This window comes from Papio anubis, chromosome 7, assembly GCF_008728515.1.
Source record: "Papio anubis isolate 15944 chromosome 7, Panubis1.0, whole genome shotgun sequence".
Lineage (NCBI taxonomy): Eukaryota > Metazoa > Chordata > Mammalia > Primates > Cercopithecidae > Papio > Papio anubis.
In genome coordinates, this window is record NC_044982.1 from 144,417,524 (window position 1) to 144,445,108 (window position 27,585).

At 43.0% G+C, this 27,585-nt stretch overlaps 2 protein-coding genes across 7 annotated transcripts; one reads left to right on the forward strand and one right to left on the reverse strand.

Annotated features, from left to right (window-relative positions):
• Positions 1-20,834, reverse strand: HAUS2 (HAUS augmin like complex subunit 2). Of its 5 annotated transcripts, none has more exons than XM_021940495.2 (7): positions 20,724-20,739; positions 14,142-14,224; positions 11,802-11,894; positions 10,795-10,864; positions 8,789-8,921; positions 5,991-6,099; positions 1-3,348 (listed from the first exon to the last, which is right to left on the reverse strand). In XM_021940495.2, the coding sequence occupies exons 3-7, from the start codon at positions 11,889-11,891 to the stop codon at positions 3,139-3,141; spliced, it is 612 nt and encodes a 203-aa protein (XP_021796187.2). In that variant the 5' UTR covers positions 11,892-11,894; positions 14,142-14,224; positions 20,724-20,739; the 3' UTR covers positions 1-3,138. The 5 variants fall into 5 exon arrangements, with proteins under 5 accessions (XP_021796187.2, XP_031524646.1, XP_031524647.1 ...); XM_031668786.1 differs by having other exon boundaries at positions 20,618-20,732; XM_031668787.1 differs by lacking the exon at positions 14,142-14,224 and having other exon boundaries at positions 20,724-20,834.
• LRRC57 (leucine rich repeat containing 57) lies at positions 20,623-27,411 on the forward strand. Of its 2 annotated transcripts, none has more exons than XM_009209998.3 (6): positions 20,623-20,743; positions 21,114-21,219; positions 21,326-21,464; positions 22,032-22,300; positions 24,604-24,789; positions 25,818-27,411. In XM_009209998.3, the coding sequence occupies exons 1-6, from the start codon at positions 20,640-20,642 to the stop codon at positions 25,857-25,859; spliced, it is 846 nt and encodes a 281-aa protein (XP_009208262.2). In that variant the 5' UTR covers positions 20,623-20,639; the 3' UTR covers positions 25,860-27,411. The 2 variants fall into 2 exon arrangements, with proteins under 2 accessions (XP_009208262.2, XP_003900882.1); XM_003900833.4 differs by lacking the exon at positions 20,623-20,743 and adding an exon at positions 20,785-20,890.
• Positions 27,412-27,585: the final 174 nt, after the last annotated feature.

A 27,585-nucleotide genomic window follows, 5' to 3' on the forward strand; every position in this document is an offset into this window, starting at 1 on the left:
TTTTAGTTAGAAATTACAGGTTTATTTTTATATTTTGAAAAAGGCATAATAGAAAACAAAAATAAACAACCAGGCATATCAATATTTGTGACATACACACACACACACAAAAATGAATATAGGAAATAACATCAAGAAAAAGCATAGTATGTTTTGAAACCAACGTGGGGTATGAAGAGATTTTTGATGAAATTCAACTAAAGGCTATGCCTATGTAATGTTCGAGATATTACCACTCCTATCCTACTAGTAAAAATTAGCGAAGTAGGCTTCAAAACACGATTCCTGTTGTATTAGCCGGATTTATTTTGGTAATGATCCTGCTTCCTTATAAACAACTATTTTACTCATCATTGTTGAAGTCTTCTTGTGTTAAGGAGTGCAATGAGGCCAGGCACGGTGGCTAACACCTGTACTCCCAGCACTTTGGGAGGCTGAGGTGGGAGGATCGTTTGAACCCAGTAGTTCGAGACCAGCCTCGACAACATGGCAAAACCCCGTCTCTACAGAAAATACAAAAATTAGCCAGGCATGGTGGCACGTGCCTATAGTCCCAACTACTTGGGAGGCTGAGGTGGGAGGATCACTTGAGCCTGAAAGGTCAAGGCTGCAGTGAGCCAAGATCAGGCCATACCACACTCTCAGCGCTCTCAGCAACCTGGGTGACACAGTGAGATCCTGTCTTCGAAAAGAAAAGAAAAAAACAAAAAACAAAACTGATGTATATGTCTTATTGCAAAACAGAACCCCAAGTCTAAAAGTAAAATAAGCCAAGGGTAGTTACAACACTGATTAAAAAGAGTATATTCTGAGGCAGTTGTTAGTATATCACTCTCTATTATATGCACAATAACCTCAGATAGGTAAAATATCTGAGCATTTTGCAAGGTAAACCTCCAAAGTTATACCACAATGTGCCCTTTTCTTTGCTGTTTCTTCTTTGCCTCTTTCTACAGCTGCCAGTGAACACTCAGGAACTGCTTTGTGTGCCAGGGTCTCCAAGACTACCTCCAGGTTCCATGATTTGCTAGAATTCACAAGACTCAGCATATCATCACACAGGTATGATTTATTACAGCAAAAGCATATGAAGCAAAACAGCAAAGAGAAGAGGTACAGAGGCAAAGTCTTGGGGAAACCAGGTATAAGTTCCCAGAGTCCCCTAACAGTGGAGTCACACATATGTGTTGTTTCATTCCACCAGCAACTGAATTGTGACAACATGTGAGAAATGTTGTTTACCAGGGAAGCTTGTTAGAGATACAGTGCCCGGGGTTTTTACTGGGGGCTGGTCACGTAGGTACCTTCTACCTACCATGTACCAAAATTCTAGACTCCCAGGAAGAAAGCAGGTGTTCAGCACACACCACATTGTACAAACAGGTTAGTTACCATGAACCACTCTTTTCAGTGAGTGGAGCCCTCCTGTTAAGGTTTAAATATGTCCCCCAAGTTCAAGTGTTGGAAATTTAATTGACATTGTAAAAGTGTTATGAGACCTTTAACAAGTGATTAGGTAAGGGAGGCTTTGCTCTCATTAGTGAATTAGTGCTGCTATCTCGGGAGTGGGCTCATGATAAAAGGCTAAGTTTAGACCTATATATCTTTCTCATGCTCACTTGCCATGTGACGCCTTCTGCCATGGCAAGACCCTCGCTAGATGCTGGCGCCATGTTCTTGGACTGCCTAGCCTCCACACCCATCAACCAAATAAACTTCTATTCGTTATAAAATAGTTTGTGTAATTCTGTTATGACAGCAGAACAGACCAAGACACCTGATATCTAAGTTCCCAGATGCAACAGCCAAGGACGAACCTTATCATCTGGCCTTTCAAAGGATAAGTCAGGCTGGCTATGTTATTCTTTTCTGCATACTTAGTGACATTCCCATAGGAATAATCACCATAGACATTTTCAGATTCAAGAAGACTGTTCTAATTCAGAAACACCTTTTTTTTCCGAAGACAGAGTCTTGCTCTGTTGCCCAGGCTGGAGTGTGGTGGCACGATCTGGGTGCACTGCAACCTCTGTCCCTGGGCTCAAGTGATTCTCCTGCCTCAGCCTCCTGAGTAGCTGGGATTACAGGCGCATGCCACCATGCCTGGTGAATTTTTGTTTTTGTTTTTTTTGGAGATGGAGTCTTGCTCTGTTGCCCAGGCTGGAGTGCAGTGGCACAATCTCGGCTTACTGTAACCTCTGCCTCCTGGGTTCAAGCGATTCTTCTGCCTCAGCCTCCCAAGTGGCTGGGATTACAGGCATCCACCACCATGCCTGGCTAATTTTTTATATTTCTACTAGAGACGGGGTTTCACCATGTTGTCCAGGCTGGTCTCAAACTCCTGACCTCAGGTGATCCACCCACCTGGGTTGGCCTCCCAAAGTGCTGGGATTACAGGCGTGAGCCACTGCGCCCAGCCTAATTTTTGTATTTTTTGTAGAGACAGTTGTTTCGCCATGGTGGCCAGGCTGGTCTTGAACTCCTGACCTCATGATCCGCCCGCCTGGGCCTCCCAAAGTACAGGCATGAGCCACCGTGCTTGGCCAGAAACACACTTTTTTTTTTGAAACGTGTGGTCCAGGCTGTAGCACAGTGGTGTGATCATGGCTTATTGCAACCATGACCTCCCAGGCTTAGGTGATCCTCTTACCTCAGCCTCCTGAATAGCTGGGACTACAGGCATGCACCACCATGGTCGGCTAATTTTTTGTGTATTTTGTAGATACAGGCTTTCACCATGTTACCCAGGCTGGTCTTGAACTCCTGGGTTTAAGCGATCTGCCCGCCTCAGCCTCCCTAAGTGTTAGGACTACAGGTGTGAGCCACCACACCAGACCATAAACACACATTTTTTAAAAAAGAGAATTTTCTGCCTGAGAAATGGTTAATTCACTTATGTTAATAAATTGTCATGGCTATTTTTTATCTTCTCTAGTTTTACTGAAAGGTAGAATAAAAATACACGAAAAACAAAGGAAAAGTCAGTTTGGTCTTAATGAACCTGAGATCTTGATACTCCAACATAAAGCAGGTTCTTTCAGTATTACTAGCAGCAAAGACTATTAATACCCATGTTACAGTCAACTAGAAATAGACTTCATATGACTACACATAATTAAGCAAAAATAAAGTTGATGACTACTTGGCATTAGTAGTTTGGACATGAACTTTAGAAGTAAAAGGTAAAGGAGGCATTGTAATATCATGTTTATAAAGATAACTTTCTTCAGCTAATATTTTGGGGATACAAGACGAAACTTCATTTTGTTGTTTACGCCACTTGAGTATATTCTCTGCCAGTTCTTCTGTCTCAGTCACCAATATATCCATCTTTGCTAAAGCCTGGTTCTGTAACATTTGAAAAGGGAAACAGGAGAAATTATATCTCTTATTAATTCATTATATCATGAATAATTGATACCAAAGGTTAACACCTGATCTTTTTCCAGCCCCTTACTTCAAAAGTTCCTTAAAACTATGCCTTCCCACTTTATAGTACCAACCTACTCTTTGTGAGTTCGCCTCTTTTGTCTTCAATAATCACTCAATGCAGATGACCCTCAATTTATATTGCTAAACCTAACCCCCTTCCTAAAATTCAGGCCCACATTTAAGACTATTGGTAATCTCTATCTGGATGTACCTTCAATATCTCAAACTCAGTTTAACTACAGTTCAACAGTGATTGACCATTTACTCCATGTGCAAGATGTGTCAAAAAACAAACTTCTTTAACCCACACTTGATCCTACTCACCTTCAAGTCACCCAGACTAGAAACTTCATTATCTTTGATGTGTCCCTTGTCTAATTCATAGCCAAGTTCTAAAAATTTGACCTCCAAAATCTAAAAACATTATCTTCTGTATTTCTATGCTTTACATCTTTTATCTGAATGACTGTAAATTAGTCTCCAGGTTTTTCTGCCTTTGGTTTCTCTGCCTAGTCTTCTAACCCAGAGCTGATCAAACTTTTTTTTTTGAGACGGGGTCTCTTTCTGTCACTAGGCTGCAGTGCAGTGTTGCGATCTCGGCTCACTGCAACCTGCCTCCCAGGTTCAAGCGATTCTCTTGCCTCGACCCCTCAAGTAGCTGGGACTACAGGCGTGCGCCACCACACCATGTTAATTTTTGTATTTTTAGTAGAGATGGGGTTTCACCATGTTGGCCAGGATGGTCTCAATCTCCTGACCTTGTGATTTGCCCGCCTCAGCCTCCCAAAGTGCTGGGATTACAGGCGTGAGCCACTGTGCCTGGCCTGAGCTGATTGAACTTTAATGTGCACAGGAATCACCTGAGGAACTTGTTAAAATAAAGGATTCTGATTCTGAAGGTCTAGGGTGCATGATGTCTGTAGTTTTATATTTAAAACAAGCTTCCAAGTGATGCTGATACCCTCTGCCCATACTTAGGAGTAGCAAGGCTCAGTCTGCTCTATCCAATATTTTCTCCATGATTAAGGCACAGTTCTAATCAAGTCACTCCTCTGCACCCTTCACTAAAAAAAGAAAACACACGCACACACAGACACACACACATACACACACACATATCCAATGACTCCCCAATACTCAGACAGTAAAGTCTAAGATTCTTAGTCTGGTTTTTAAGGCACTGCATAAACTAACCCTAAGCTAATCTCCTCAATTCCTTTAGGCACCAGCCAAAGTGGAGTATCACTTTTCCCCCATACTTAAATTTCACCTATTCCTTAAGATTCACCTTACTTTGGCAAGTGCAGTGGCTCAGGCTTTTAATCCCAACACTTTGGGAGGCCGAGGTAGGTGGATCACCTGAGGTCAGGAGTTGGAGACCAGTCTGGTTGACATGGCAAAACCCCATCTCTACTAAAAATACAAACTATTAGCAGGGCGTGATGGTGGGCGCCTGTAATCCCAGCTACTTGGGAGGCTGAGGCAGGAGAATCGCTTGAACCCAAGAGGCAGAGGTTGCAGTGAGCCGAGATTATGCCATTGCACTCCAGCCTGGGTAACAAGAGTGAAACTCCATCTCAGAAAAAAAAAAAAGATTCGGCTTACTGCTAACACCTAAATAAATCTTTACTGAAGCCGGACGTGGTGGCTCATGCCTGTGATCTCAGCACTTTGAGAGGCTGAGGGAGGTGCCTCACTTGAGCTTAGGAGTTCAAGACCAGCCTAGGCAACATAGTGAGAACTCGTCTCTATTTAAAAAACAAAACAAAAACTTAATTGAAGTCTTCCTACCCCTATCCTACTCAGAATCCTCCTAGACTGGAAGTAATTCCTCCCTTTTCTATGCTCAATAGATGGCATCTCTTTATAATTCTCTGCTGCATCGATTATGCAAATACAATCCTATAAAGTAGAAAATACATATTTTATAGCTGTCTCACCAAACATTGAGAATTTGAAGGCAGGGTTTGGTCATATCTATCTTTCACAATACATGTAGCATAGCCACAGCACAATGAAGGCAACACATGTTTATTAAATGTTGGAATAAAAGAATTTAAAATGGCTTCTAGAGAAAAATTATATGAAAAAGAAAATGTTAAATCCAAGGTCTAAATAAACACTTCTTTTTTTTTTTTTTTTTTTTTTTGGGAAATGGAGTCTTGCTCTGTTGCCTAGGATGGAGTGCAGTGGCACGATCTCGGCTCACTACAACCTCTGCCTCCCAGTTTCAAGCAATTCTCCTGCCTCAGCCTCCTGGGTAGCTGGAATTACAGGCGTGCACCACCATGCCCAGCTAATTTTTGTATTTTCAGTAGAGATGGAGTTTCACCATGTTGGCCAGGCTGGTCTCCAACTCCTGACTTCAAGTAATCCAACTGCCACGGCCTCCCAAAGTGCAGGGATTACAGGTGTGAGCCACCTGCCTGGCCAAGAAAACACTTCTTGATTTAAAAAATAACTAGCTCGTAATATTAGCTATTAAAAAGCTAAACTGGGAGAGCATACCTCTAAGATTCTAGTATAAAATAACTAAAGATAGTTATATTAATACTCACCATTTTCTTTAGATTTGCAGCTAAATGAGGTATATTTCTAATTGTTTCAAGGTGGGTTTCTAATCTCTCAATGAAAGTCACAGCCAATTCCAGCAAATGTACCATATATCTGAAAGAGAAAGAAAAAAGTCAACCATTTTTTTTTTTTTTTGAGACAGAGTCTCGCTCTGTTGCCCAGGCTGGAGTGCAGTGGCCGGATCTCAGCTTACTGCAAGCTCCGCCTCCCGGGTTCACGCCATTCTCCTGCCTCAGCCTCCCGAGTAGCTGGGACTACAGGCGCCCGCCACCTCGCCTAGCTAGTTTTTTGTATTTTTTAGTAGAGACGGGGTTTCACTGTGTTAGCCAGGATGGTCTCGATCCCCTGACCTCCTGATCCGCCCGTCTCGGCCTCCCAAAGTGCTGGGATTACAGGCTTGAGCCACCGCGCCCGGCCTAACCATTTTTTAAAGTTTAATTGTTTTGCGTTCTTTTTCTTTTCCTTTAATCAGGACTTTTAATTTGAGATAAGAATTACAATCAACCTAGAGAGCCAATAACAACCTTCCTGCATTCATAGAAATATTAGTGATTAAAAAAAGGTCCTTCTCTTTCACTTTAAGCAACCTGTCATCCAATAAAAAAATGGAAAGAGATAACAGTAATCATATCTGGAATCCAACTTAATGTTAAAGAAACCTCAATGTTAATCATAATCATTTTCTCATATAAGTAAAGGAATTTCCCTAGATAAAAAAAATCCCATTCTGTTTCCTTTTTCTTTTTTTTTTTTTTTTTGAGTTAGAGTCTCACTATGTCACCAGGCTGGAGTGCAGTGGCACAATCTCGGCTCACTGCAACCTCCGCCTCCTGGGTTCAAGCAATTCTCCTGCCTCAGCCTCCTGAGTAGCTGGGATTAGAGGCACATGCCACCATGCCCAGCTAATTTTTGTATTTTTAGCAAAGACAGGGTTCATTATGTTGGCCAGGATGGTCTCAATCTCCTGACCTCATGATCCACCCACCTCGGCCTCCCAAAGTGCTGGGATTACAGACATGAGTCACCTTGCCCGGCCCCATTTATTTCTTTTTGAGACAGAGTCTCATTCTGTTGCCCAGGCTGGAATGTAGTGGCACAATCTCGGCTCACTGTAACCTCCGCCTCCTGGGTTCAAGTGATTCTTGTGCCTCAGCCTCCTGAGTAGCTGAGATTACAGGCATGCACCACTACACTCAGTTACTTTTTGTATTTTTAGTAGAGACAGGGTTTTGTCATGTTGGCCAGGCTGGTCTCAAAGTCCTGGCCTCAAGTGATCCACCCATCTTGGCCTCCCAAATTATCAGGATTACAGGTGTGAGCTATGACGCCCAGCCTCATTCCATTTCAACCTACTCATTCTCTGTGAAGAATGAAGACAATAAGGATAAATGTACTTCATTGAAATAGTCTACATAGAAAGCTATTTTGAATCTCTGCATTTGCAAAAACGCTTTCAAATCATTGCCCAGTTCTTAGATGTAGTACAGTATATACGCTAAGGGTAATGATAATGTACTAAAGAGATACTGAATATAGCCACAGGAAAGGGGTTTTGTTTTGTTTTTTGTTTTGAGACAGAGTCTCACCTGTTGCCCAGGCTGGAGTGCAGTGGCACAATCTCAGCTCACTGCAACCTCTGCCTCATGGGTTCATGTGATTTTCCTGCCTCAGCCTCACCAGTAGCTGGTATTACAGGCATGTGCCACCATGCCCAGCATATTTTGCACTTTTTGGTAGAGACAGGGTTTCACCATGTTGGCCAGGCTGGTCTCGAACTCCTGGTCTCAAGTGATCAGCCCACCTCGGCCTCCCAAAGTGTTGGGATTACAGGCGTGAGCCACTGTGCCCAGCCTTGTTTTGTCTTTTTGGAAGAATAAGTTTTTGCATATCTATTGTTTTCCTACAAAATAAAAAATCTGACACTTAAAAGAAGATACTGATTTGCTTAAGCTAGTGAGGCACTGGTGGAGAAAGTTAGCAATGAGATCCCCAGATGCTTGCTTCTTATTTATTTGAGACAGAGTCTCACTCTGTTACCCAGGCTGGTGCAATCACAGCTCACTGCAGAGTTGACCTTCTGGGCTCAGGTCATCCTCCCAGCTCAGCCTCCCAGGTAGCTAGGAATACAGGTGTGTGCCATCATGCTTTGCTCATTTTTGTTTTTTGTTTTTGTTTTTTTGGTAGAAATGGGATTTTGCCATGTTGCCCAGGCTGGTATTTATCATTAGTCATAATCTACATCTTCAATTTGATACTTGTAATACTGTGAGGAAGAGGGCAATAGAAGTCATCTCCATTCTATTTATTGGGAAACCAAGTGAAAAATTTAAATCATTTGCTCAAGGCTTTGAGGCATATAAACAGTAGCGATGAGAACAGAATCCAGGTTTTTTCCTCCCTTAGTTGATAGTGTTTTCATCTGCCCCAGTTAAACGCCCACAATAGAATTTTTACATATAGGCAACATTAACTCAACAATGAATTTACTTTACAACAATGAATTTACTTCACATACAATTTTTGTTACATGTTATGGATCTAATTTCTTTCACTAAAGTCATAATTTGTAATTCCCAAAACACGATAGCCAAGTTCTTTCTTTTTGCCATAGGTATAGTGGTTTAAAAGCAATGATTTTCTTTCTGGTTTAATATATCAACATTAATAATGTTAACAACTAGAATCACTAATTGTTTTATGAATTCTGCTGCAAAGTAACTGCAAAACAAAAAGTAAACTGAGAAAACAGGTGTAAGTGTTAATTTCTACTTTTCAGTCTAACCTGTGATAAACAGCTTCAATAGGTAAGTTTTCCTGGCACATGGGTTTCAACAGTCTTTGCCTAAGGGATCTCTTCTCTTTCAGCACCGCTTCCAAATGATTATTCATGCTTTGCAGAGTATGACACTTCTGAGCTATACAAATTAAAAATAGTAATTACAGTTAGCAATAGGACAAATAACAGAATCACTAATAATTTCTTCTTTGCCTTGGTTTAACACCACCAATGTCAAAAATTCATCCCATCATTACCCTCCTGTCTCCTCTGTATTAATAATTGGTATTAATACCAATACCAATTTCATTTTCAACAATTCTCGTTTAGTCGGTTTTTGTATATGTAATATATTTCTATTATCTCTTTTCCTAGTGATAACCAAATCTAGTGCTAAATTCTTTCTCTGTGTTTCTCATCTCTACCTCTTATTCAGTTCTTAATAGCCAGAGCTGTATTCTTAACACAAAGTTTTTTCCTATCTCTGATTCTAATAGTCTATAAAAGACCATCGAAAAAGAGTCACCTTAGCTGGTGCGCTAGCTCATACGTGTAATCGCAGTGTTTTGGGAGACTGAACTGGGAGAACTGAGGCCAGGGGTTTGAGACCAGCCTGGGCAACATAGTAAAACCTCATCTCTACAAAAAAATTGAAGAAAAAAAAATTAGCTGGGCATGGTGGCACATGCCAGTAGTCCTAGCTACTTGAGAGAATCAGTTGAAACCAGGTGTTAAAGTTACAGTGACCTGTACTTCAGCCTGGGTGACAGGGTGACACTCTTAAAGTCATCTTACAAGCTATTTCTGATTATCTCATTATTTTCCCCATTCAGTTAATGGCTGCCAATTGACCTGTCTTTAAAATTCTTATTTTGAAAAAATTCAGATTTGCAGAAAAGTTTCCAAAAAAATTGGTGAACTCACATATACATTTTATTTATATTCACTGATTGTTAACATTTGGCTACATTTTCTTTTTATCTTCCTTCTCTCTCTACACACACACACACTCTCTCTCTCTCTCTTTTATTTTTGCTGATCCATTTGAGAGTCAGCTGCAGACAGCATGATATTTTTTCCCTGTGAAACGTTAGCATGTATTTCCCAAGAACAGGAACATTCTCCTATATAACTACAGCACATTATCAAATTCAAAAATTTAACATTGATACAATACTACCAATATTTAGTACAGCCCATATTTAAACATCACTAAGTATCCCAATAATGTCCTTTACAGCAAAAAGAATTTTAATTTTTGAGACAGGGTCTCACTCTGTCACCCACGCTGGAGCGAAGTGCTATGATTACAACTCCTTGCAGCCTCGACCTCCCAGGCTCAAACAATCCTCCTGCCTCAGACTTTCATGTAACTGGTACTTCAGGTACACACTACAATGCCTGGCTAGTTTTTGTATTTTTTGTAGAGACAGGGTTTCACCATGTTGCCCAGGCTGATCTTGAACTCCTGGGCTCAAGCAATCCACCCACCTTGGCCTCCCAAAGTGCTGGGTTTACAGGCGTGACTCTCCACACCTGGCCACAAGAAAACTTTCTGGTCAAATATTCAATATATTGCCAGCCATGGTGGTATGCACCTGTGATCCCAGCTACTTGGGAGGCTGATTTGAGAGGATTGCTTGCGCCATTCAAGACTACCCTAGGCAACATAGGAAGACCCCATCTCATTAAAAAAAAAATCAATCCATGATCGTACAGTGCTTTAGTTGTCATGTCCCTTTAGTCTCCTTTAATCTGAAAGTTCCTCAGACTTTTCTTTCAAGTTCTCCTGACTTTGAAGAGCCAATTTAGTCACTTTTTATGCTGTTTGTACTACTAAAGCCAACAGAACTTCTATTTCAGCATAGAAATAGATGACTTCGTTAGCTTTGGAACAACACCTGGAAAAACGACGGTGCATCATAATTTGACTGACTGGTGCTTATTACAGTAATCCAAGAAAAAGCTGAAATTCCAGTGATTATCCACTTAACTAAAACCAAACCACTTACCCAGAAAGAAAGGATGAACAACATCTGCTGTATCTTTTTCTAGTTTCAGGAGTTCAATTTCCAGGTTTTTCTACATGGGGAACAAAAGTAACATTTAGCTCAATCAGAGAGTATCCAGGGCCAGGCACAGTGGCTCACTCCTGTAATCCCAGCACTTTGGGAGGCCGAGGTGGGTGGATTACCTGAGGTCAGGAGTTCGAGACCAGCCTGGCCAACATGGTGAAACCCCATCTCTACTAAAAATAAAAAATTTGCTGGGTGTGGTGGTGTACACCTGTAGTCCCAGCTACTTGGGAGGCTGAGATGGGAGGATCACATTTTGTTTTTGAGACTGGGTCTTCGTCTGTCACCCAGGCTGGAGTACAGTGGCGCAAACATGGCTCACTGCAGCCCCGACCTCCTAGGCTCAAGTGATCCTCCCACCTCAGCCTCCCAAGTAGCTGGGACTACAGGTGTGTGCCACCATGTCTGGTTACTTTTTAAATTTTTTTGTAGAGACGGGATCTCCCTATGTTGCCCATACAGGGTCTCAAACTCCTGGGCTCAAGCAGTCCTCCCACCTTGGCCTCCCAAAGCGCGAGGATTATAGGTGTGAGCCACTACACCTGGCCAGCTTTTGTTTTTGTTTTCCTATACTAGAAGTACAAAGATAAAAGTTCAGTCCGGGCGCGGTGACTCACACCTGTAATCCCAGCACTTTGGGAGGCCGAGGCAGGCAGATCACAAGGTCAGGAGATCGAGACCATCCTGGCTAACACGATGAAACCCCATCTCTACTAAAAATACAAAAAATTAGCCAGTGGGGGTAGTGGGCGCCTGTAGTGCCAGCTACTCAGGAGGCTGAGGCAGGAGAATGGTGTGAACCTGGGAGGCGGAGCTAGGAGTGAGCTGAGATCGTGCCACTGCACTCCAGCCTCCAGCCTGGGTGACACAGTGAGACTCTGTCTCAAAAAAAAAAAAAAAAAAAAGAAAAAAGAAAAGAAAGTAAAAAGCTCAACATGATTTACCTGGTAGATTTCAGCTTCAATGTCTGTGATCTGTTGTAGTCTGGTGAAGTTCACAAAATAAGAAGCTGTTTTCTTAGACATGTTTAACATCTCCTATTGGTAAACAAACAAGGAAAGTAGCAGAATGTCACAAAAAGTTTCTAGGTACATTGGAATAGCATGCTCATAGTCTAAAATATGAGAATATATTATGTCCAACACTGCCTTTGAACATGAAGTACAAAGTAAAACAGTAGCAATGTGTAATTCTTGTTTTAGAACCTTTACCATCACAAATCACTTGCTCAAATATTAAAAAAAAATAAGAGAAACAAACAACACACTCCCTTTGTATTATTTCCTAAGGTATCATACAAAATAGATTTGTATTACTGATAGTTTATCAAAGGATTCTAAGACTAAAGTTGTTGGAGAATCACCTCTATCTTTCCAAATGACTCAGGCCCAGTCTCTCTGAGCTTCTGGGGTTGAAATCAAATACTTTTCCCCTTCATGGAATCATTTATCTGATTCGCTAAATGACCTCAGTTGGCTACAAGTCATTCATACTGTGTATATTCACATTCTTATCTTTCAGTTAAAGGATTATTTGTATCCAGGCATAATTATTCTTTCAAAAAGGTTACCCCTTCTTTTTTATCCTTTCATTCCACGAGTCCATGCACATTATCTCAGAATTGAGTATTGTGCATCCCTAGACTTCATCCATCTCTATCATTTCGTTTTCTACAATGCTAGCACAGCAAAGAATATATACATATATATATTTTTTAGATGGAGTCTCGCTCTGTTACCCAGGCTGGAGTGCAGTGGCGCGATCTCAGCTCACTGCAAGCTCCGCCTCCCGGGTTCATGCCATTCTCCTGCCTCAGCCTCCTGAGTTGCTGGGACTACAGGTGCCTGCCAGCATGCCCGGCTAAATTTTTTTTGTATTTTTTAGTAGAGACGGGGTTTCACTATGTTAGCCAGGATGGTCTCAATCTCCTGACCTCGTGATCTGCCCACCTAGGCCTCCCAAAGTGCTAGGATTACAGGCGTGAGCCACCCACTGGGTTTTGTTCTTGTCACCCAGGCTGGAGTGCAATGGCATGATCTCCGCTCACTGCAACCTCTGCCTCTTGGATTCAATTGATTCTCCTGCTTTAGCTTCCCAAGTAGCTGGGATTACAGCTTTCCAAGTAGCTTCCCAGCTACCATGGGATTATCGCCACCATGCCCAGCTATTTTTTTTTTGTACTTTTAGTACAGTTGGGGTTTCACCATGTTGGCCTGGCTGGTCTACAACTGCTGACCTCAGGTGATCCACCCGCCTCAGCCTCCTAGAGTGCTCAGATTACAGGCGTGTGTCACCGTGCCCAGGCCAAAGAATTTTAGAGATCAGATAGGCCAGGGATTGGAAAACTATAGTCCATGAAATAAATCCAGCCCATTACCTGTTTTTGTATAGCCTGTGAGCCAGGCATGATTTTTATATATTCAAATTGTTGGGAAAAAGAAAATCAAAGACAATATTTTATAACAGTCTGGGCACAGTGGCTCATGCCTGTAATCCCAGCACTTTGGGAGGCTGAGGTGGGTGGATCATTTGAGGTCAGGAGTTCAAGACGAGCCTGGCCAACATAGTGAAACCCCATCTCTACTAAAAATACAGAAATTAGGCAGTAGTGGTGCACACCTGTAATCCCAGCTACTCGGGGGGCTGAGGCAGGAGAATTGCTTGAGCCTAGGTGACAGAGGTTGTGGTGAGCTGAGATTGCCACTGCACTCTAGTCTGGGCGACAGAGTGAGACCCTATCTCAAAAAAATAAATAAATAAAAGGCTGGGCATGGTAGCTCACGCCTGTAATCCCAACACTTTGGGAGGCCATGGCAAGCGGATTACCTGAGGTCAGGAGTTTGAGACCAGCCTGGCCAACATGGTGAAACTCTGTCTCTATTCAAAAAAAATAAACAAAATAAATTAGCCAGGCGTGGTGGTGGGCGCCTGTAATCCCAGCTACTTTGGGAGGCTGAGGCAGAAGAACTGCTTGAACCTGGGAGGCGGAGGTTGCAGTGAGCCAAGATCGCGCCACTGCACTCCAGCCTGGGCGACAGAACAAAACTCTGTCTAAAAAAAAAAACAAAGAAAATGATACGAAATTCATGTTTCATGGTCTAGAAATAAAGTTTTATTGGAACGTGACTTGTCTCATCCATTTACATGCTATCTCTGGCTGCCTTTATACAACTACCTAGTTGTGTAGTTGCAACCATATGGCCCACAAAGCCTTATATATTTACTCTCTGGTCTTCACAGTAAAAGTTTACTGTCTAAAAATAACCAATTTTATAAACACTTACTGAGTTAGGCAATGGAATATTCAAATATGAAACAAGCTCTCCACCCTCACGAGGCTCATAATGTATGGGAAGAATAAGGTATTCTAGATAGAAAGATCAAAAACATTATAAATGCTCAATAACCACCAGTGTTCGCATATATGTGAAAACAGGGTAAGAGGTAGCTGAAAACATAGTCTCCACATAATCACAGATGATCCTGAGTGCTATGCTCAACAATCATACTGCAGAAAATGGGAGCAACTGAACATTTTCTGGTAAAGAAGTAATACAATCATACATAATACTTATTTAGAAATACAGCCTGGCATGATGGCTCACACCTGTAATCCCAGCACTCTGGGAGGCTAAAGCAGGATAACTGCTTGAGCCCAGGAGTTTGAGACCACCCTGCACAACACAGGGTGTCTCTATAAAAAATTTAAAAAATTAGCCAGGCAGCTGGGCATGGTGGCTCCCGGCCGTAATTCCAGCACTTTGGGAGGCTGAGGTGGGCAGATCACGAGGTCAGGAGATCGAGACCATCCTGGCCAACATGGGGAAACCCCATCTCTACTAAAAAATACAAAAATTAGCTGGCTATGGTGGCACACCTGTAGTCCCAGCTACTCAGAAGGCTGAGGCAGGAGAATCGCTTGAACCCAGGAGGCGGAGGTTGCAGTGAGCCGAGATCACGCCACATTGCACTCCAGCCTGGTGACAGAGTGAGACTGTCTCAAAAAAAAAAAAAAAAAAAAAAAAAAGCCAGGCATGGTAACGTGTGCCTATAGTCCCAGCTACTTGGGAGGCTGGGGTGGGAAGATCCCTTGAGCCTGGGAGATTGAGGATACAGTAAGCTGTGATCATGCTACTGCAACTCCAGCCTGGGCAACAGGGTGAGACCCTGTCTCAGAGGCGGCGGGGAAGGTAGCGATATTTAACTGGGGAAGTGTGAAAAATAAAACTGGCTGGGCCTGGTGGCTCACACCTGTAATCCTAGCACTTTGGGAGGCGGAGGTGGGCAGATCACCTGAGATCAGGAGTTGGAGACCGCCCTGGCCAATATGGTGAAACCCTGTCTCTACTAAAAATACAAAAATTAGCCAGGCATGATGACATATGCCTGTAGTCCCAGCTACTAGGGAGGCCAATGTGGGAGGATCACTTGAGCCCAGGAGGCCGAGGCTGCAGTGAGCCGTGAGCACGCCACTGCACTCCAGCCTGGACGACAGAGCGAGACTCTCTCAAAAAAAAAAAAAAAAAAAACACCCACAAAACAAACAAAATAAAAACACTACTGAAGAGGGAGGAGGGAATAGGGAATAGTACAGGGTTTACATCTGGAGTGATAAAAATGTTTTTGAAAATAGTTGCACAATATTGAGTATGGTAAATGCCACTGAATTGTACATTTTAAGATAGTTAAAATGGTAAATTTTATGTTATATGTTATATGTATTTTACCACAATAAAAAAAAAAGAAGGAAAACCCTGGTAACTAGCTAACATAAACAACACTAGTGGAGCAATGGACTAGAGAGATTGGATATTTTAAATAGGTAGCTGCTACGGTATTCCAGGTGAGGATGAGAATGTGGACTAGGTCAGTAACAGTTAAAAAGGAAAGGAAGAAAAGATGGAGTTCCTGCAAAGACAGAATTGACAAATCTTAACTGATATGGTGAATAAGGGATAAAATCCAATTAATACTCCAAGGATTCTGCTTCACGTGAGTGGACAGAGTTATGCCATTCACTGAAGTAGATAACACAAGATATTTTACTGATGGCGAAATTGAGGAACAGGAAAGTATTACTCCAACTTCACACTGCCAATGTGTGCGAGGGTGGAAGTGAGAACACATCTAATCCACTGTCTTTCCATCATATGAGCTGACTCTTTTTTCTTTGTTTCTCTCAGGAGGTAAATGAGCGTAAAACATTTTCTACAATGTATCACATTGTAATCAACTTGTTCCCTGGTATATCTCCCTCTCTCCATGCTTATACACTAATCTTAGTTGTATATCTGGCAAACTAGTAAACTGTCGGGTTCAACAGTAGAGTAATGATGCTTAGCTAAGAACATGCAAGAGAAACCAGAGGAAAAATAAGAATGTTTAAGAAGCAGATAACAAAAAAGGAGAGAAGAAAGAAAGATGGTCAGGTGAAGTGGCTCTCACCTGTAATCCCTGCACTTAGGGAGGTGGAGGCTTATTTTCTATAACGAATAGAAAGTATAACTATTTGAGGATTGAGACTTAGTTTAACACATTTAAAAAAAGAAAAAGGGCCGGGCGCGGTGGCTCACGCCTGTAATCCCAGCACTTTGGGAGGCCGAGACGGACGGATCACGAGGTCAGGAAATCGAGACCATCCTGGCTAACACGGTGAAACCCCGTCTCTACTAAAAATACAAAAAATTAGCCGGGCGAGGTGGCGGCGCCTGTAGTCCCAACTACTCGGGAGGCTGAGGCCGGAGAATGGCGTGAACCCGGGAGGCGGAGCTTGCAGTGAGCTGAGATCCGGCCACTGCACTCCAGCCTGGGCGACAGAGCGACACTCCGTCTCAAAAAAAAAAAAAAAAGAAAAAGAAAAAAGCATCAGGGATTTGAGAATACAGAAAAGTCTTTTCCTTTAGCTATTGTTATTATATATTGCTATTACATGCCCCAGAGGGCAAAAGAACCCTGAAAATGAAAGGATCCTGAGAAAAAGGAGTCTATTCAGGGTATTTTTGTTTATTCCGTGGCTAGGCACAGGAAGAAGCTGAAATCCAGAACCTTTACACTTAATATAAAAATCCTGGTAACATTATATACCACATATGTATATATAAATTTGTAATTTGTGGGCACCCTTTCTTTTTCCTATCCCTTCCTTTTCATACTGAATTCTAGCTGAGAGACACTAAAAGGGAGGTTAGTATAGCAGAGAATTTAAGAGCAGAGGCTCTCAAATGGGAGAGTAGGTGTAGAGGAGAGTAGGACACAGGTTAAGAAAATAGAATTAGTAGATTCTGTGCGTTTTTTGTTTTGTTTTTGTTTTTTTTTTGGTAGATCCAGACCCTGATCTTATTAATTGCCAATAAGCAATGACCAAGCTTTGGTCAAGACTCCATGACTCACTCACACTTGCTGGAAAAATATCTAGAATGTAAGGCCACTAAAGCAGTCCCTAGGGGAATAAACTAAAGCAATACCCCATTATCCTACAGAGAGCCCTACCTTTCTTTCACCAAATCACTCTCTAATGGACTGAAACAAAACTTCAAACAAGTTATGTTTTCCAGAAGAGTTGTATCAAATCACAATCTTAGGCATCACTCAATTTTTAAAAAATTCTTGCCAGCAGGAATTCAGTAGTCTTAATTTTTAATGCACAAAAAATGATGTGCATTAAAGGGATGGGCTGTTTAAAGGGATGATGTGACAAATCATTTTGAAAGAATCAGTGCTAAATCCTTCTAACAGGAAAAGGTTTTTGGCTGGGTGTGGTGGCTCAAGCCTGTAATCCCAGCACTTTGGGAGGCCGAGGCGGGTGGATCATTTGAGGTCAGGAGTTCGAGACCAGCCTGACCAACATGGTGAAATCCTGTCTCTACTAAAAATAAAAAAAATTAGCCGGGCGTGGTGGTGCGTGCCTGTAATCTCAGCTACTCAGGAAGCTGAGGCAGGATAATTGCTTGAACCCAGGAGGTGGAGGTTGCAGTGAGCCGAGATTGTGCCACTATACTCCAGTCTGGGCAACAGAGCAAGACTCTGTCTCAGGGGGAAAAAAAAAAAAAAAAGATAAAGGTTTTTATGTATAAAGTTTCCTTAAAGTAAAACCAACCTACAAGTCTGTAAATAGCTCCCTCATTGGGACTAGCTGTGTAGTAAGGTTGTCAGAGGTCTTAAGGAGCTATAGAGTGGGACATGTTAACTGTAGGTAAAATCAGTAACTGTCTAATTAATGTTACTTAAGAGACAGTAGACACCACCAAGACAACCACCACCCCCAAAAAAGAGATCACCCATCAATGCCTAAAATTCTCTCACCAGTGCCTCACTCCTTCGGTTTAGGCATTTGTATTTCCTACCAATGCTCTTTAGAGGGATACCAAGTACCAAAAGTTGGGGGGTTTTTTGTTTTTGTTTGAGACAGGGTCTCACTGTGTCACTCGGGTTGGAGTGCAGTGGCATGATCTTTACTCACTGCAACCTCCACCTCCAGGGCTCAAGCGATTCTCATGTCTCAGCTTCCTGAGTAGCTGGGATTACAGGCACCTACCACCATACCTGGCTAATTTTTGTATTTTTAGTAGAGGCTGGGTTTCACCATGTTGGCCAGGCTGATCTCAAACTCCTGACCTCAGGTGATCAACCCGCCTTGGCCTCCCAAAGCGTTGGGATTACAGGCATGAGCCCTCAAAAATGTTTTCTATTATGAGTTTGCCAAACTATTTTGTGACAGAACTGGACAATACAAGTGAGAGTACTAGGTAACCTGATAAGAAAAAGGCTGGGCTCGTTGGCTCATGCCTGTAATCCAAATACTTTGGGAAGCCAAGACAGGCAGATCACCTGAGGTCAGGAGTTTGAGACTAGCCTGGCCAAAATGGTGAAACCCCATCTCTACTGAAAATATGAAAATTAGTAGGCGTGATGGCAGGTGCCTGTAGTCCCAGCTACTCTGGAGCACGAGAATTGCTTGAACCCAGGTGGTGGAGGGTACAGTGAACCAAGATCACACCACTGCACTCCAGCCTGGGCAACAGAGGGAGACACCGTCTCAAAAAAAATAAATAAAAGAAAAGAAAAAGAAAACACAGGAGAGAAGGGAGGAAGGATTAAACTGTAGAGGGCTGTGGCCACCCCTGGGAAATGTAGTTAACTAGGACCACCTGAATCTCCTGATCACCCAGACAATGGGTGTTCAACAAAAGCTTAAAATCTTTCAAGACAATATCACAGCCTCTTATAACAGTTCATCTTGAGAGAGGACACAATGTGTCAAAAGGGAGAGTGCTAAGATCTAATTCTCCTTCAACAGTCTAGTGACCATGGGCAAGTTTCTTGGTCTAAGCCTTAGTTTCTTAAATTAAAAAATACTCTAAGGTATTAGAGTCTCTAATGGCTCTTCTAACTATAAAAAGTTATATATTTTCCATAAATCTTCCATCATGTTTGTAATGCTTTTTTTTTTTTCTGAGACAAGGTCTCACTCTGTTGCCCAGGCTAAGTGGAGTGGCCCGATCGCGTCTCACTGCAACCTCCATCTGCTGAGCTCAAGCCATCTTTCCCATCTGAGCCTCCGGGACCCATGTGGTCCTGGGAGTAGCTGGGACCACAGGTGCACGCCACCACACCGGCTAATATAGTGCTAATTTTTACAGATCAGTTTAACTTTTCTGTTTTCTTTTTAGTGAAATTCCTCAACTTCCTCTATATATCAAAATTTCTTTCCCCATTTTTCTCAATGCCCTTGATCCCACTTTCCCCATGCCCTTCTGTCACTTGCATTCCATTATTTCCTCACATGTTCAATTTCTCACTCTATTGGCTCCTTCCCCCTACATGCTCTTCTTGCCCAGCCTAAAACTGCCACTTTGTGACTCCTTGGGTGAATGACTCTTTTCTCTCCTTCTCAAAATTAATCTCTTCCTCCATTCACGTTCCAAGGTCTTATCTTTTTAGCCAATACTTTTTTTTTTTTTGCCTGTAAAGATGCCAAGGCCTGGCACGGTGACTCAAGCCTGTAATCCCAGCACTTTGGGAGGCCGAGGCGGGTGGATCACGAGGTCAGGAGATCGAGACCATCCTGGCTAACACGGTGAAACTCGTCTCTACTGAACATTAAAACAAACAAAAAAAATTAGCTGGGCGTGGCGGTACGCGCCTGTAGTCCCACCTACTCGAGAGACTGAGGCAGGAGAATCGCTAGAACCCGGGAGGCAGAGGTTGCAGTGAGCAGAGACCGCGCCACTGCACTCCAGCCTGGGCGACAGAGCGAGACTGTCTCAAAAAATAAATAAATAAAAATAAAATAAAAACACGAAAAAAGAGCTTCTAGCGCTCTTCTCTACCCAGTACCTCCCACCCCAAATACGATTCAATACTTCCCACAAACGAGCGTTGTTGGTAATGCTTGTTCCGCAAGGGGACGTAACGATCCGTATTTCCTATCCCCGCCTTACACTACAGTCTAGAGGCAGTATCACTGGATGAAAAAAAGGCCAGTAACAGCAGTCTAATCTCCCACAAACGGGCCAGGGACAAATTTACCCTACAGACACTCAAAACACAGTCTACCCTAAACACCATCTACTCAGATCCCCGTTTTCCAAGCATCCACGGCAGAACGGTCGCGGCTGTTGCCTGGAAGGGGATCTATTACTATAGTACAGACCCCAACCAGGACCCTCACCACTCCCACAGCCAGCAGCACCAACTCACAGCCATATTCTGTTGCCATCGTGGGCACCCCCTTGATGACGCCACAGCCGCCCCCACGCACCTGATTGACCATCCCCGAAGCTATGAGGTGGCCTAGCACTAGCCCAGCGCCGTTAGGCGCGGACGCCGGGTCCCAGGGGTTGGCAGCCGCCATAGCTCGGACTCACCTCCCGCGAAGGCGCCAAGAGTGAGTTGGGACGCAGGGCGAACGCACGGCGCGGCTCGATGACGTCACAGGGCGGTCCCGCCCGGGGCTAAGCCGGGGAGCGCATCCCGGCTACTGCGGGTCCTGGGTCTTCACCTGCGGAGCCATCCGGCAGCTGAGCGGTGGGAGGCGAGTCCGGGGTTCCTTGATCTTCCGTAGGCTCCCAGAGGCGCCTGGCCTCCGCAGAGCTGCAAAGGCGGCAGGGCTTGGTGGTCGGGCTGTCTGTTCTTCCGTCTCTTCCTTGCCACTCTTGGGTCGGGCCCCAGGAGCCAGGGATCGGCGGGAGATGAAAGCTGGGGCGGGAGGCCGACCGGGTGGACTGGGCGGTGACAGCTGCGCTTCCTTCCCGCAGGGACCTGAGCCGCGGCGCTAGGATGGGAAACAGTGCGCTCCGCGCTCATGTGGAAACGGCGCAGAAAACTGGTGTCTTTCAGCTTAAGGACCGAGGGCTGACCGAGGTGAGAATGGGAGGGACACGACCGGGGAACTTAAAGGGAGAGGGACGGCGGGGGCGGCGAACTTAGTCGGTGCGGGATTCTCCACGCTGTGAACTCCTTTCTCCAGTTCCCCGCAGACTTGCAGAAGCTCACGAGCAATCTCAGGACCATCGACTTGTCCAACAACAAGATCGAGAGCCTACCGCCTTTGCTGATAGGAAAGTTCACTCTGCTGAAGAGCCTCTCCCTGAACAACAACAAACTGAGTATGGCTCTTGCCTGGGAGGCTTTTGCTAGTGATAAGCTGTTACCAGGGGTGGTTTTCTCTTACAAGCTGATTTTTGTTTTCGTTATGAAACCGTGCAGGAGGGCTCAAGTTGCAGAATGCCGGAATCCTTGAAGCCTTCTTTCTACTTGTAATTACATAAAAAATAAGCCTCCTTGGGTGTTATAATGATTGTTACTGGGTTAATTTGGACTTGAAAGGGAAGAACATTTTGGGGATGTAATGTAAACAAAGCTACCTAACTTGGAATGGGGGATGGATGGGAAGGGGAGGATCTTCCAAATATCACAAAATTGCTGTCAAATTGTGCCTTGGACCCCTTTACAAAAGGAGACCATTATACACACAAATGCTCACCTGCATTTTGATGGCACCCTCACCTTCTAAAGACTATGTTGGTAAAATGCAATACCTAAAAATGGCACATGTGGGAATTTTACATATATTAACAAGAGGCGAAGCAGGCTGCCATATAGTCTTTAGAAACTTCATCAAAGTTGTTTTCAGCTCTATCAGATTCAGGTTTTAAAAACATTTTCTTTGCCAGCTGTTCTGCCTGATGAGATATGCAATCTGAAAAAACTAGAGACGCTAAGCCTGAACAACAATCACCTTAGAGAGCTGCCGTCTACCTTTGGGCAACTCTCTGCCCTCAAGACCCTGAGCCTCTCTGGGAACCAACTGGGAGCATTACCTCTCCAACTTTGTAGCCTGCGGCACCTGGATGTGGTGGATCTCTCTAAGAACCAGATTAGAAGTATACCTGACACAGTGGGAGAGCTGCAAGTCATCGAACTCAACCTCAACCAGAATCAGGTCTAGAGCTTAAGGTTTTTTCCCCTACAGCGTATGTGTGGGTTTATGGTCTCCTGATACCTCTTAACCTCTTGTTTCCTAAGCTGCCATCACAGAGCTAAGTATCAGAGGCTAGATGAGAGGTTTCTTCTGTAAGCTGAACTAATTTCAAGGCCCAAAGTGCCATGGAATTAGTTGAGACACTGGATGTGTTAGTTGTGTAGGTGTTTTCGGGAGGATGAGGTAGGTAACAGGGAGAGATCATTTCAAAAGGTAAACTACTGTCTCACAAATCTTGAAGAATTCTTCAGATCCTCCTCAAATATGCCCTGAACCAGCTAGCCAGGAGCTATGTCAGGGATAGAATGTGGAAATGAAGCCTAAACTGAGGTTCTCAGAGTCAGGTGTCAGAGGTAATTCAGTTTTTTCATTTTGTGGGGGGTTTTGACATCTTTGTTAAGTGTGTCTTCTATTTTTGCTGAAGAATATTAAGTGATAGGCTTTCTGGAGATAGCCCATTTCACTGTTATACAGCTTTAATTATATTTGAAATTTGTTTCCATTACTTTGGCAGCTTTTCAATTAATATTTGTCTGGAAAACCAATCCACACATTCTTGTCTAGGCATGAAGGCACAAGTGATGAAACATTCAACACTGTGAGACTGGATGGCCTTTAGTTTTTTAGTGTCTGTATTTCTAGATCTGCATGATCCATTAAAGTAGCCACTAGCTGCATGTAGCTATTCCTTTTCTAGATTGTAGTGATTTTACATCATGATGAAATTCAGTCTGTCTTTGAGGGATTGGCCTCATGTTTTTTACCTTAAGTGGATATTCTTATATGTTATAGAGCTTCTTGGGGGGGGAAAAAACTGAATCAGTTAAGCAGCACGTATCAGTCGAGGATTTGCTCCACATTCACCTCTGCTAGTACCTTTATTCAGTGGTTCTCTGACTTTAGTATGCATCAGAATAACCAGAAAAGCTTGTTTAAAGAGATCATTAGCCCCTGCCCTCAGTATGTCTGATCCAGTAGGTCTGGGATGAGGTCTGAGAACTTGCATTGCTAGTTATTGAACTTACTAAAGTTCCCATCATTTCTAATAAGTGATGATCTGAGATGATACTAAGCAGAATTAAAGAATGTGGTGACTTTTAGTATTTAAATGGCAAAAGGGGTGAGTCAAAGACAATTGCTTGGTATTGAGCTTGAGGGCCTAAAGGAACAGTGGTGTTATTGAGAATGGACATGCTAAGTTGTCTGTGGTGAATCTTGTAAATGGAAATGCCTTAATGAAAGTTGGAAACATGGGAGCAGAATAAAGGTAAGAGTGTAGATACAGATCTTGAGGTCATAACAAAAGTGATGGACTTTAATGAATGAGCTTTCTAGGAAAAGTTGAGAGAGAAGATGACATATGAAGTATTAGGGACAGCTACTTGAAAAATGCCTATAAAAACAAGAGAAGTAAGGAATAATCCAAAAGATAGGAAGAAAAACCAAAAAGGACAAAAAGAAGGGGTTTTAAGGAAGGGATAGATAGTACAGTTAAATGCAATAGGGACTGAGGATGATGGATCCTTGAATTTGGTAGTAAAGTGGTCAGTATCTATGTACACATAAAACATTGGCAGTAGGCCGGGTGCGGTGGCTCAAGCCTGTAATCCCAGCACTCTGGGAGGCCGAGACGGGTGGATCACGAGGTCAGGAGATCAAGACCATCCTGGCTAATACGGTGAAACCCCGTCTCTACTAAAAAAAATACAAAAAACTAGCCGGGCAAGGTGGCGGGCGCCTGTAGTCCCAGCTACTCGGGAGGCTGAGGCAGGGGAATGACATAAACCCAGGAGGCGGAGCTTGCAGTGAGCTGAGATCCGGCCATTGCACTCCAACCCGGGCGACAGAGCGAGACTCCGTCTCAAAAAAAAAAAAAAAAAAAAAAAAATTGGCAGTAAATGTACCAAAATGTTTATGGTGGTTATTTCTGGGTGGTGGATTCTAGGTCAACTTTTTTCTTTAAACCTGTGATTTTCAAATTTTCTATAATGGACATACAGTGCTTTTATCATCAGAAAATTTTGTTCCCAAAAAGCCACTGGTGACCTTCATAAAAGCTTTTTTTTTAAGTGGGGGCGTAGTAACAGAAGCTAGATAACAGAGGCTTCTGGAGTGAGTAGGCAGTGAGAAAATGGAGGCGGTAAAAGAGGGGAAAACTAGAACAAATAGTCAAGTAAAGATTTTTTGTTTTGTTTTAATGTACTAAAAGTAACCAGTGTAGTGCTTATGCTTTTTCCTGTTATTCTTTTGTGGTTTTTCAATAGATATCTCAGATCTCAGTGAAGATATCTTGCTGTCCTCGCCTTAAAATTCTTCGCCTGGAAGAGAATTGTCTTGAGCTCAGCATGCTTCCCCAGAGCATCCTCAGTGATTCCCAGATCTGTCTGCTTGCTGTGGAAGGCAATCTTTTTGAAATAAAGAAACTTCGAGAACTGGAAGGCTATGATAAGGTATGAATTAATGTACTTCTACATTTCTAGTCACTACCCCAGAGAAGACAATGGTGAAGTAATCCACAGAAATGTTTATAGCTAATGTCAACAGGATTTGTTCTTCCCCATTTTGGAAGTAGATTCAAAGCATCGGCTGAATGGTGTTGTACCAAGATGACTTTTTCTGTAGAGACAGCTTATTGTAAAGCATCTTTGTCTTCATCTTTGTCTTTTGAGAGATATATATACACACACACACATATACATATATACACGCATACACACACACACACACACACACATAGATATATATATATTTTTATGTGTGAGACAGGGTCTCACTCTGTTGCCCAGGCTGGAGTGCAGTGGTGCAATCTCAGCTCACTGGCGCAGCCCCCACCTCCCGGGCTCAAGCGATTCTTATCCCTCAGCCCCCTTAGTAGCTGGGATCACAGTTGCACACCAGTATGCCTTGCTAATTTTTGCAGAGATGGGGTTTCACCTTGTTGGCCAAGCTGGTCTCAAACTCCTGAGCTCAAGTGATCTGCCCGCCGCAGCCTCCCAAGGTGCTGGGATTACAGGTGTAAGCCACCGCGTCCAGCCCTATGTGCTTTATTTTTATTTTTTTTTTGGAGGCAAGGTCTCGCTCTGTCACCCGGCTTGAGTGCAGTGGCAGGATCTCAGCTTAAGTGATCCTCCCACCTCAACCTCCTGATTAGCTGAGACTACAGGCGCTACCATGCCTCATTTTTCTATTTTTGGTAGAGATGAGATTTCACCATATTGCCCAGGCTGGTCTCAAACTCCTAGGCTCAAGCGATCCATCTACCTTGGCCTCCCAAAGTGTTGGGATTACAAGTGTGAGCCACTGCACCCGGCCAAAACTATGTACTTAATTTTGCAGTTAGAGCAGTTATATTTTGTAGGAAATGAAAAACCACATGCAATAAAAACCAAAATTAAAAAAAACACACACACAAACAGTTAGGCTTTTATTTATTTACTCATGCCAAAATACCCCTGATGTATTCTTTCATGTTTTTTAGTACATGGAGAGGTTCACAGCCACCAAGAAGAAGTTTGCGTGAAGTTCTCCAGGACTATGGAAACCTTACAGGATACTGACTTAGAACCTCTGTTGGCATGTGGCTGAGTCAAAGCCTCCTGTTGTTGTTAGGGGTATCTACAGTAAGGAGATGATACTCCAGGAGATTATATTTCACTCAATGATCCTTTTTCATTTCAGGGCTCTTCTCAAATAAGCTAAAAGAAAAAGGGTCAGGAGACAGGAAAAGTCTTCCATTTTGAGTCACGAGTAGGGCAATAGACAAGGTTGATCTTCAAAACCATCATCAGTTTGGCTTTAAGAAACCAGTAGCTAGCTGCTATTTATATGGTGAGGGGGTGCTGCCTGGTAACAGAATAGCTCCACACCACAGCTTGAGATTTTGTTTAGTTTCAATGTGCGAGCTTTCATAAAGTCAGTTGCCATTCCATCTCTGTGTTAACACTTCATATTTTTATGAAATTCAGATAATTTGTGAGAGGCTGGCATGGATCTAAGGATTTATTATTTTTATTCTAGTCCATCAGTTCAGTCGCAGTTTTTATACTAGGACTTTAGGATATATATAAATGTGTGACTGTTTGTCTTGATTAAAAGTGCACTTTGGGCTGGGCATGGTGGCTCATGCCTATAATCCCAGCACTTTGGGAGGCCAAGGTGGGTGGCTCACTTGAGGCCAGGAGTTCAAGACTAGTGTGGCCAACATGAGAAAACCCTGTCTCTACTAAAAATTCAAAAATTATTTGGGTGTGGTGGTGCATGCTTGTAATCCCAGCTACTTGGGAGGCTGAGGCAGGAGAATCGCTTGAACCCAAGAGGCGGAGATTGCAGTGAGCTGAGATTATGCCACTGCACTCCAGCGTGGGTGACAGAGTGAGACTCCATCTCAAATTTTAAAAATAAAAATAATTTTTTTTTTTTAAGTACGCTTTGTTGGCTGAGCGTGGTGGCTCACGCCTGTAATCCCAGCACATTGGGAGGCCGAGGCAGGCGGATCACGAGGTTAGGAGTTCGAGAACAGCCTGGCTAACATGGTGAAACCCTGTCTCTACTGAAAATACAAAACTTAGCCTGGCGTGGTGGTGGGTACCTGTAATCCCAGCTACTCGGGAGGCCGAGACAGCAGAATTGCTTGAACCCAGGAGCAGAGGTTGCAGTGAGCCGAGATTGTGCCATTGCACTCCAACTCTGGGCAACAGAGCAAGACTCTGTCTCGGGGGAAAAAAAAAGTGCACTTTGTCAGGAGAAGCACCAACAGACCTCTAAGAAATGCTCTCTAAGGCTGCAGTAGCAAATTATTTACTATTGCAGGTGCCTTATTGGTAGAGGGCTATGAAGAACTAAAACTGTATATGCAACACTTGTATGATAAAAGGGATTTTAATAATCAAGATTTTCCTGAAGATTTGTTAGAAATAATGTCTTATTTCTGGTAACCTTTCCCTTTTTGTATTTATAACTCTACTAACCAAATTACCTATCAATAAACCATTACTATAATATTTTAAAACAACCTATGTTTATCAAGCTTACTCTGAGTGAGAGAATATACTAAATAAAGAATTTTTAATTAACTTTGGCTGGAAGCAAGGTTAATCCTTTAGAGGAGGAGGACAGAAGAACTTTAACCTATAAATTGATTAGGAAGACATGTTTCATGCTTATGTTCACATTGTATGAGTAGTGAAATGCCTTCATGTGACATAAACATTTTGTGATACTAGAACTATGCTTACTAAGAGAATCTG